The sequence below is a fragment of the Carlito syrichta genome, unplaced genomic scaffold (assembly GCF_000164805.1).
Source record: "Carlito syrichta isolate Samal-C Ts95f unplaced genomic scaffold, Tarsius_syrichta-2.0.1 Scaffold308136, whole genome shotgun sequence".
NCBI classification, from domain to species: Eukaryota; Metazoa; Chordata; class Mammalia; order Primates; family Tarsiidae; genus Carlito; species Carlito syrichta.
In genome coordinates, this window is record NW_007252232.1 from 630,861 (window position 1) to 642,694 (window position 11,834).

Genomic DNA, 11,834 nt, shown 5'->3' on the forward strand with positions numbered 1-11,834 from the left:
ATCGAGGCCGCAATGGCCATGAGTGCTCCACTACATTCTAACCTGGGTGATAGAGTGAGACTCCTAGTCAAAAAAAAAATTACTTTAGAAATACTTTGTAAAGAAGCAGTTATTTGCATGCTCTATTACACAGCTTTAATGGAAGGATTGAACAGTTAGAAAAATAATTTAATAGGCTGGGCTTGGTGGCTCAGCCTATAATCCCAGCACTCTAGGAGGCCGAGGCAAGTGGATTGCCTGAGCCTGGGGTTCAAGACCACCTGGACAACTTGGTGAGACCACGTCTGTACCATAAATCTAAAATTAGCTGGACGTGTAGCTTGCACCTACAGGCTGAGGCGGAAGGATCACTGGAGCCCAGCAGGTCGGTGTTGGGTGGCTGTGAGTGTGCCACTTCACTCCAGCCTGGGTGATGGAGTGAGACTCCAACTCAAAAAAAAAAGAAAAACAAAAATTTAATTAAAAAGCTAATAATTCTGTCATGGGAATTAATTTCTCCAGAAATCTCTATCATAAAGTTTAGGTTTGCTAGTGTTTTTATTGCTGTCAGTGGTAATGACTTAAGAATTTCATGATTCAGAGACTCCAGGAAGCAGAGAATCGAAACCAAGAACTGAGTCAAAGTGTTTCATCAACCACGAGACCATTGCTTCGACAAATAGAAAATTTGCAAGCAACTCTAGGGTCCCAGACATCATCATGGGAGAAGTTAGAGAAGAATCTTTCTGATAGACTTGGTAACTGCTTCAGTTTTTATGCTCGATGCAGAAACCGTTTCACCTTGTTTAGAGAATTATTAATTAATTAGGATAATGGTATGAAATTGAAATTCACTGGCTCTGATAGTTACATTTTGTGTCTAACATGTAGATTTTTTACCTCTTCTCCTTTTCCATATTTATTTTTAATACCTTCATTGTATCTCCTTCAAACCATGTTTCCCCCCTTTCACAAGATACTGGCTAAAATACTTCCATGTCATCCTTTTATTCATTTTTATAGAAAAAACTATAGTTTTTTTTTTTCTTACCTATTGCTGTATCTGACCCCTGTCTAGCTAGTCTGAAACAGTATAGGAGGTAGAAATCAGATATGATTCTTATCACTGGTAGAATTCCAAAAGCAAACATAGGTCTAAGGAGAGTTAATGTCAAACCCTAGAAAAGAGATGCCGTGGAGTCTTAAGATTCCATATTCTGCTTCTTTACAGACGTACCTAGGTTGCCCTGCTGTGCTATTAATAAAAAGAAAATTATTGTTCCAAGATGTTTCTCTTCAAGTACAGATAGGTAGTGTATGTATATATCCGATATCCCAGAAGCTAGCAAATTCATGAAAAATTCATATATGCCTTCTGTACCTAAAATTAACTGTAATTTGAGAGATCACGGTACAGTGTTGAAAGCAGACCTGAATGGGGGTCAGGAGACATGGACTCAGGGTGCTTTGTCTTGTTTTATTTTGTTTTGAGTCATCTAGTCAAACAGTCTGGAGCAAGCCACTTACATTGTTCCAAACATTTTCTCTGGGCAAGTCTCTGAATCAGGAGAGGTGAAATAGATTGGTAGGGCTTTCTGATGGTATTCTATGGACTCCTGGATGCCTTTGGAGCTGCTGTCATAGCAAGAGCTAAGCTTGATAAATAAGGGGCTGGGCTCCTCAGGTTGCTTTAATAAAAATAGGACCTCCTTTGTCTGTCTTTAAAATTGGAGTTTCATGTAAGATTTTTGTCCAGGTAAAGATACAGTTACTTTAAAAAATGTACTGAACTAGATGAATCTTCAAATATCTAAAAACATATAGGCATTGATTGGGTGCGGTGGCTCCTGCCTGTAATTCTAGCATTTTGGGAGGTCAAGGTGGCAGGATCACTGGAGGATAGGAGTTCAAGGCCAGCCTTGGCTACAAAGTGAGACCCTTTCTCAACAAAATATAGAAAAATTAGCCAGGCCTGGTAGTGTATGCCTATAGTCCCAGCTACTCAGAAGGCTGAGGCAGGAGGATCACCTGAGCCCAGGAGTTCAAAGCTGCAGTGAACCATGATTGTGCCACTGCACTCCAGACTGAGTGAGTAAAGCATTGTATAAAATAAAATAAAGCACATTTTATAATCATAAATTTTATGTCTGTCATTTATCTATAAGAACTTTTTTGAGACCAATGTGATATGAAATATGAGACTTCTGAAATGGATAACTTTTGAAGTGAAAAGTTTATTTAGCAAGCTGGTAATTTTGTGGTTTTTAGACTGGAGTATACATTCCCATGGGGATATCTTGTATTATGATGGAATATAGGCAAAGCCACAGGACAGACATACCATAGAATACTATTAAAAGGAATATAGAATGTAAAATATGAAATTAGGTCTACTTAGGTGGAGAAAAAATGTGAGAATTCTTGCCTTAGTCAAATCTCAGAGTTTTACCCACTGTTTTTTTGTTTTGTTTTTGTTTTTGTTTTGAGACAAGGTCTCACTCTATTGTCTAAGGTCAAGTGCAGTGGCACAGTCCTGGCTCATTACAGCCTTGACCTCCTGAATTAAAATGAGGCTCTCACCTCAGCCTTCCCCATTAGCTGAGACTACACGTGTGCACCACCATGCCTGGCTAATTTTTTTAAACAGTTTTTTTGTAGAGATGAGGTCTGACTGTTGCCCAGGCTGGTCTTGAATGCCTGATCTCAATTAATTCTCCCACCTCAGCCTCCCAAAGTGCTGAGTTTACAGGGATGAGCCACTGTGCCCAGCCTCATTTCTCCTTTTTAGTTGAAAATTGTAATTGAGATAATTGTAGATTCATATGCAGCTATAAGAAATAATATAGAATGTTTCCTTGCACTTTGCCCAGTTTTCCCAAATTTGAAAATTTTGCAAAATCAATGTATAATATCACAACCAGGGTATTGACACTGACATAATTACCGATTTTATTCAGTCCCTAGTTTTAGTGGTACTCGTGTGTGTGTGTGTGTGTGTGTGTGTGTGTGTGTGTGTGTGTGTGTGTGTGAAGTTCTGTACAGTTTTACCACTTGTGTAGGCTTATCATTATAGTCAAGATATGGAACAGTTCCGGCACCATAAGAGTCCCATATGTTGCCCTTTGATAAATACAACCTGTCTCCCCTTTTGTATATCCCTAGCAACCAGTAATCTGTTCTCCATTTCTAAAATTTTGTCATTTCAGAGATGCTATATAGATAAAATTGTACAGTATATGACATTTGGGATTGACTTTTTTCTACTCAGCATGATTCACTGGAGGTTCATACAAGTTGTTGTTTGTATCAGTAGTTAGTCTTTTATTGCTGAGTATTACTCCATGCTATGTATGTACCACAGTTTGTTTAACCATTCTTCTGATGAAGAATGTCTGGGCTGATTCAGGTTTGGCTATTATGTGGAATGAAGCTGCTGTGAATATTCATGTACAGTTTTTAGTGTGAACATAAGTTTTATTTCTTTGGATAAATGCCCAAGTGTGTAGATGTTGGGTTGAATAGTAGTTGCATGTTTATTTTATTTTTTAAAAGACATTGCCGAACTGTTTCCAACATGGCTATGTGTATGACAGTAATCTAGTTTCTTCACATCCTTGCCAACATTTTGTATTGTCCTAGTTTTTTTCCTTTTAGTTAGACGGTGTGTAAACATATTCATTATGATTTTAATTTGCATTTCCCTAACAACTAATGATGTTGAACCTCATTTTATGTCCTTAATTTCTCTTTGTACATCCTCTGTGGTAAAATGTCTATTCATGACTTTTGTCCATTTTCTCACTGGATTGTTTATATTTTCTGTGTTGTATTTTGAGAGTTCTTTATATATTCTACATACTAGCCCTAGATGTGTAGTTTCCATTTTTTTCCTAGTCTGTAGCTTGTGTTTTCATACTCTTCACAGAACAAAAGTTTAAAATTGTGAAAGTCTTTGTTTTGTCACTTTTTCTTTCTGTCTATGACTTATTTTATATCAAATCTAAGAACTTTTTGCCTAAACCTAGAGTCTAAAGATCATCTCCTGTATTTTTTCCTCAAAGTTTTATAGTTCTATGTTTTTATAGACTATCATCTGGCCAGGCTTGGTGGCTCAGCCTGTAATTCCAGCACTTTGGGGGGCTGAGGCGAGTGGATTGCTTGAGCCTGTGAGTTCGAGACCAGCCTTGGTAACTTGGCGGGACCTAGTCTCTGCAACAAAATAAGAAATGAGCATGGTAGCATGCGTCTGTAGTTCCAGCTACTCAGAAGGCTGAGGCAGAAGGATCACTGGAGCCCAGAAGGTCAATGCTGGAGTGGCCGTGAGCATGCGTGCCACTGCATTCCAGCCTGGGTGAAGGAGTGAGACTCCAACTCAAAAAAAAAAAAAAAAGACTATGATCCATTTTGAGTTTTTTAAACTTGATGTGACGTCTAGGCTGAGATTTTTTTCTTCTTTTTTTTTTTTGGTCTATGGATATCCAATTGCTCCTGAGTCATTTGTTTATTCACTGCTCTTTTGGTGTATGATTTCACTTTAAAATTACTGTAAGTCCCCTACATGCGAGTTCCATTCCAAGAGCGTGTTCATAAGTCCAACAAAGTTAGCCTAGGTACCCAGCTAGCACAATTGGCTATATAGTATTATGTGTAACAGATTTATGATACTTTTCACACAAATAATACGTAAAAAGCAAACACAAAAAATGAAACACTTTTAATCTTACAGTGTAGTACCTTGAAAAGTATAGTATATCATTATCACTTGGCGCTTCTAAGCAGTACCAGGTACATTACTGCTGCTTTTACATCCTGGGCTTGAAAATAAGATATTGTACTACTGTACTCTTTAGTACAGTAAAATACACAAAAGTACTACTACTTGTAGAGGATGCATGCACATGACAATGTACACCAGCTACATGAACTAACTTATGTGATTGGACATGTGAATGCATGTTTGCATTTTGATAGTTTGCAACTTGAAGGTTCATATGTAGGGGACTTCTTGTAAAATACTTTGGAAAAGAATGATAGAGCAAGTATGAGTTAAGATTGGTTTATATGTCTCAGCAGGCACTTCTGCCTTAGGCAATAAGTAGTTATCAGTTGTAAGCGTGGCTACTTGTGTCATTAAAAGTTTGAGGTCAGAATCAACTTGGTAAGTTGGTCTCTGGAGTATATTTGTATGTATTTTTAAAATTTCTATCCTGCAATCAGGTGAATCCCAGACCTTACTGGCAGCAGCAGTTGAAAGAGAACGTGCAGCTACAGAAGAACTTCTTGCCAACAAAATTCAGATGTCTTCCGTGGAGTCGCAAAATTCTCTCTTAAGGCAAGAAAACAGTAGATTTCAGGTCCAGCTAGATTCAGAGAAAAATAGGCTAAGAAAACTGGAGGATGAAAATAATAGGTGAGCATGTGTTTTGAGTAATATTCTTGGTAGTTTCACAATATTTTAAAGCATATTTTAAAAGTATGTTGTTGGCTTTTAGCTTTATAGATCTGAGAACTAAAAGCGTTTAAAGTCAGGGACATTAGTAATAAGATGTTATGACAAGATAATACTGGGATTCATTGGACCTCATATAGGTTTTTGAAATTGTGTGACATGTTTTGTATTTGTATTTTTTCAGGGAAAGTATTCATACCTTTAATCATATATTTTTAAAGGGACCTATAATACCACAAATAGTTTTGGAGACCACTCATTGGAGTTATTTTTATGTTGTAAGAGTTTTAGTAGCATTCTAGTCTTTCTAAATAAATATCTTAGTACTCGGAAGCCACACGTAAAATCCATCTATCTAAGATTATATGTATTAAGGCTATGATTGGTGTGTTATTTTCTTCCTTGGGAATTTTACTTTTTAAAAAAATAGTCAAGTAAAAGTGATTAATAAAGTAAAATATCTGAATTTTTATAAACATTTTCATAGATCTCCCTAATGAATTTTTGCAGACTCTGAGTTTATTATAGAATGGTGATACTCGAACATTTTTTGTAAAGTTTCTTTTTAAATGAAATATTAACCCAGAACATTAATAAATAAAATGCACAGAATTAGAGCTTTTCACTTGTAGTTTGGCTTCTGAGTGGAATCCAAATGATCTGGAAAATAATTTGAAAATTCCTGACGTCATGCTGGTAATAAAAATGACTTTTAAATATTATATAACTGGAGTTAATAAAGTAGTGAGTTTTTAATAGTTTGTACTAACATATTTTTTGTTTTCTTTAATTCCCTTTGGCTTAATAGGTACCAAGTTGAATTAGAAAACCTAAAAGATGAATATGCAAGAACACTTGAAGAGACAAGGAAAGAAAAGGTATTTCTTTTCATGTTTGCTCATCTCTTAGGTTTACCTTAGGAAACGACTGGGGATGGTAACAAACTAATGAGAGGACGAGCTGAAATGGGTGATGCCACTGCTTTTGGAACCTGGTCTTTAATAGTAAAACAAATTCCTAGCTTTGAAATTGACTTATTTTGATGGCATGAACTAGTATCACAGATATTGTCTAACTCTCTTTCCCCGTTAGACACTGTTGAATAGTCAGTTAGAAATGGAAAGGATGAAAGTTGAGCAAGAAAGGAAGAAAGCCATTTTTACTCAAGAAGCACTAAAAGAAAAGGTTGGTGATTTTTTTGGTTTGTTTTTAGTGTAACCATTTAGTAGATGTTGCAGTTAATCATTGATTGTTTTGTAATTTTAGCTGTGCTTTATATGGACCTTTTTTAATGCCTAAAATCAATATAGTGGTAAAATCTAGTAGTGTAATCAGTGTCTTCCTCAGAATGAACCCAAAGTAATTTGAGTATATCTGAAGAGATCTGTGATTTCTAATATTTGAATTACAGAACCTCTTACCCCTTTTTAAATGAATTTTGTGGTCTCGTACTGAAACCAGTGTACCTCATTTAGCCCATAGGTATCTTAGGAGTAAAACTGCCTTGTTCATGTTCTTTCTGGTAAAGGTAATTTTTCTAAAGTGAGTTTTCTATATTTAAAGAATTGTAGTGTCCTTGGAGTTAACATAATATATTAAAACTACCTTTATGTAAATTTAAATTAGCTTTGAGTTTATTTGGAATTTTAAAAAAATATACAAAAAATAAAATGGATAAGCCAAAAACTTGATAATTGCAAAACTCATCTGTAATTTTATATTAAAGAAATAAGTTTAATTGGTGGTATGTTATATAATATGAAGCAGTTAGCTCATATACTTTTTTCAACAAAAACATTCTCATTCTATTTTTTAAAAAATCAACAAATTATATTGTTGTAATATAAATGGGTCCTGGGATGAATTGACCAATTCTGTCTACACTTTTAACTACTAAACATTGCATCTTTGATAAGACTTTAGAAATCATATTACTAACATGGAAATTGCTTTCTCTATTTATCTCTTTAATCTGCGCTGAATATTTTTTATTTTACTTCCTAAGGAACGCAAGCCATTTTCTGTTTCTAGCACTCCCACCATGTCACGCTCGAGTTCTATAAGTGGAGTTGATATGGCAGGACTACAAACATCTTTTCTATCTCAGGTGATGTTTTATTTTTTACATGTGCTTAGTTCTTAAGCTGAATAATGATAAAGGGAGTATGCAAATGGCTGACTGGCTGTCACCATGACCTTGCCATTTCATAGGCAGTTTATCTGAATATTTGTAGAAGAGTGCTATTAGCAGTGAGGAAATATAGATATTTTTTGTGTTTGAGAAAACATAGACATTTTAAAGCAAGAATTGACATTACCATTTTGTTGGAACCTAATAATGGAGCACAATCTATGATAACCGAATCACTGTGTGCTTTTTTAAATGAATATAGGATGAGTCTCATGATCATTCATTTGGACCAATGTCTGCATCAGCAAATGGAAGCAATCTTTATGATGCTGTAAGGATGGGAGCAGGGTCAAGCATTATTGAAAATCTACAGTCGCAACTAAAGCTAAGGGAAGGAGAAATTACTCATTTACAGGTATTGGAAAAGTTTGTACTTTATAAGTAGTTGAGATTTTGGGGCCCAATAAATAGTACCTTCATTTCCACCTGAATTCTGAGAAAATTGAGAAATAAGGTGAAATAGTGTGGCATGTGAAACCCAAAATATATCACATATATTAATGATAAATGTTTGTTGGAGAAATTAGCTAAGGATAAGAGCCTAACAAGTCTGTTAATTGCCAGGATTAGGCAGGTTTATCTGCTTTGCCACAGGAAATGCTGAACAGGAACAAGCCCCCATGTGTTGTGGCCTCCCCAGGTAAGACATTAGTACCTAAGAGCACAGAATGCTTCCTTTTCTCAGACAACTCTTTCCCAACAGCAAATGGGAAGTTGCTGATCTAGGTATGCCCATTTTATTCTTCTCAGATTTTTTTTTCTTTGAGTTAGAGTCTCACTCTGTCACCCAGACTGGAGTGCAGTGGCCCCTCCCGGCCACTGCAGCCTCGACCTGCTGGGCTCCGGCAATCCTTCCGCCTCAGCCTTCCGAGTAGCCGGAATTACAGGCACGCGCTACCATGCCCAACTGATTTTTTTTATTTATTGTAGAGATGAGGTCTCGCCAAGTTGCCCAGGCGGGTCTCGAACCCTCAGGCTCAGGCAATCCACTCACCTCAGCCACCCAAAGCACGGGATTACAGGCTGAGCCACCGAGCCCAGCTTCTTCTCAGATTTATCACTTAGATATGTTGTTCCAACTCTTCCAGCAAGGAAGAGTTGAGCAAAAGGAATGAGAGCGGTTAGAACTGTTATACCCTGCACATGGAAGGAATCAACAGGAGTTGTTGAGGGAGCATGTTCACATCCTATCTTTTATTCTTTTTAAAAACTTTATGCAGTATGTTAAATGGTAAAGCGTTTTACAGGTTGAGCATCCCAAATCTAAAAATCCAAAATATGAAGTACTCCATAATTTGAAATTTTGAGCTCACACCATGCTCATTGGTGCGTTTAAGATTCCCAGATTTGGGATGCTTAACCAGTAACTGTGTGTGTGTGTGTGTGTGTGTGTGTGTGTGTGTGTTGGTGTGTGTATATTACAAATATCCCCAAATCTGAAAAAATTAGAAATCCAGAATACTTCTGGTCCCAATCATTTTGGATAGGGAATACTCAACCTGTAACCGTTTTCACTGTTAAACTTAATATACTCATAAGTAAAGAAAACTTCTATTCCCATTATATACATTTAGTTCTATGAAAATATTACTCAGTTAAAGAAGAACTGGAATTGACAAAAAATAGAATAATCTTAATCCAGATATGTTTGTATAAGCTCACTATACTGTGCTTGGGGCTGCATGATACTGTTTTGGGGCTGCATTAACATATTTTTATTGCTCTGGGTTCTTGTAGTTTAGAATAACTGAAATGTATGTAATTTCCTTAGATTTGCAAAAAATATATGGTTGTCTTTTCAAACAGATAATTAGATTTTTTTACCTCTCTATCGCTGTTGCATACTAAACCCTGTAAAAGGCATAACTCTCAGGAAGGACCCTTTTTTCCCCACTGTATCCTTTACTGAAGAAAGAGCTCAGGGTTAGGTATTGACATGTTTGTTTCTTCAAAAATAACACCTTAAATATGTTTATATTAGTGGGAGTATTAAACAAGATATGTTTTGATTTAAACTGGTTTTTGATAATGTTTCCCAGCTAGAAATTGGAAATCTAGAAAAAACTCGATCAATAATGGCTGAAGAGCTAGTTAAATTAACAAATCAAAATGATGAACTTGAAGAGAAAGTAAAGGAGATACCCAAACTTCGAACTCAGCTAAGAGTAAGTATGCTTCAGTTTAAGGAAGAGTTTAAGATATTTTAATCTAATTACATTAAATCTTAATATTTTTAATTTATAAAAAATGCATATATGTATGCTTTAGTGAATTCTTTGGAAAGTAGAATATTGCTATTTGAGCAAAGAACGTTAAAAATGAATATTTTATCCTGCTTGTGCTATTACATATTCAAAGGACTTTTCACAGTTGTGTGGTATAGGAAAATAACTCGATTATATTTGGCCAAGGCTTATTTATAACATTGAACTTTGTAGTACTTAGTTGATTGATGTCATGAATCATTATAATTATTATATTAGGATGTTAGGAGATACTGTTAAAGCATAAATGAGAATATGTTTTCTTTCGACTTTTCCTGTGGGGTAAATGCCAGGTATTACTTAAACCACAATGAACCAGAGAGACTGAAATTTCATCAAGTATGTTTAAATTAATGGAAGAGAAGAGAGACTAGGTCAAACATGGGAACAATTGTAGATTTAATGAAGAGATATGGTACAATTGATAGCTATCTAGTTTGGTTATTTTCTTTCTTTCTTTATTTTTTTGCTATCTAGACATAGACTGGATTGTAAGTTTAATTTTTAAAAGAGATGAGTATATACTTTTGATTAAATTAAATGTATTAATGCTTGAACCATGTATGATAATATAAATATAAAATAAAAAATGATTTGTATGGTTATTTTTGAAATTATAAACAAATACATTTTGCAGGATTTGGATCAAAGATACAACACTATTCTGCAGATGTATGGAGAAAAAGCAGAAGAGGCAGAAGAACTTCGATTAGATCTTGAAGATGTAAAGAATATGTATAAGACTCAAATAGATGAACTTTTAAGACAGCGACTGAGTTAACTTGTGAAAAATTCCCATCAAACTGAATGTAAACATTTACATATCTAAATGCAGACTTCCAATAAATTCTTTTATAGAATTAGAAAATGGAATTTACTGTAGAGTGAAAAATTTTTTTTAAAAACTTTTACAGTATGTAGTAATATTTACAGTTAAATTATTTTACGTAATATTTGAACTTTATTTTTGAAACTATTCTTTAAAGATTTATTTTTTAATGCATTCTTCTTTTGTTTTGCCTTAAATAGCACAGAGATTGATTTATCTTTATGTCAGTATGCTAGGGAAGGAACATGGTATTCATATATGTATTATAGATATATACTAGTTGTATCTATAATTTATATGTGTTTGTATATATTGAAAATATTTAAAGAGTAATATTAACATATCGAAACTTTGAAATCTTTCACATTTTAATCTTCAACATAATTACTCCTTATGAAAATGTACATTAAGTGTTAAATTTAAAAAGTTATTAAACCTGTGGTTATTAAATTTTAAACTAATTTTTTTCCTTTAAAAGTAAAAGTCACCCACTGTCTGAAATCTAAAGAGTGAATAATTTAAACTTTGAAAAACTGTTTTGGTCTGAAAATTTATTTTATCCAACTTTCACGACTACACTATACAAATTTTGGTACCTTTTGGTACCAATCTAGATAAAACTATACATAATCAAAGTTATCTAGGCATAATTGGATAGTGGAAAAAATATTTATAATTTTGTGATGGCATCAGTAACATTTAAATGATTTTGAAGTGGTATTGATTTATGACCCAATAAAATGACCTAGAATTAATATAATAAAATTCTTAACATGATTTTCTCTTTAAAAATTACTTGTTTATAAACCCGTATTTTTGGCACATTAAAAATGAATGTTTGATATTATAGACTATTCATAACAGAATAGAAAAATTATAGGAGTTAACTAGAATTTGGCATTTTATAATTCTTTGTGATTTATCATTTTATCCTTTTCTTGAAACTTTAAACACAAAGATAGCGTGGAATAGCTTTAGAAAATAACTATGCCTTCTTCTAAATGTTATTTTCTTCAAGAACTAACCAGACTGTGTTTTAAACCTGTAAATATTTGATACATTTTATTACTAAAAGTTATGTAAGTATTTTTACTTGCAAATAAAAAACTCATTTAAATTTTA

The 11,834-nt window shown here is 34.2% G+C and overlaps 1 protein-coding gene across 3 annotated transcripts in view; it reads left to right on the forward strand.

Moving 5' to 3' along the window:
- The window catches only part of TMF1 (TATA element modulatory factor 1), a 29,380-nt gene extending 17,546 nt beyond the window's left edge, over window positions 1-11,834 (forward strand). The window contains exons 10-17 of one of the 3 annotated variants that reach the window (XR_002482368.1): window positions 581-737; window positions 5,197-5,389; window positions 6,237-6,306; window positions 6,521-6,613; window positions 7,434-7,535; window positions 7,822-7,974; window positions 9,663-9,784; window positions 10,521-11,834. Coding sequence is in view for 2 of the 3 variants with exons in the window: in XM_008065033.2 (XP_008063224.1) it covers window positions 581-737; window positions 5,197-5,389; window positions 6,237-6,306; window positions 6,521-6,613; window positions 7,434-7,535; window positions 7,822-7,974; window positions 9,659-9,784; window positions 10,521-10,664 (1,038 nt within the window). In the remaining variant the exon portion in view is untranslated. Of the gene's footprint in view, window positions 1-580; window positions 738-5,196; window positions 5,390-6,236; window positions 6,307-6,520; window positions 6,614-7,433; window positions 7,536-7,821; window positions 7,975-9,658; window positions 9,789-10,520 lie in introns of all 3 variants that reach the window. The other 2 variants (XM_021716058.1, XM_008065033.2) reach the window with 2 other exon arrangements.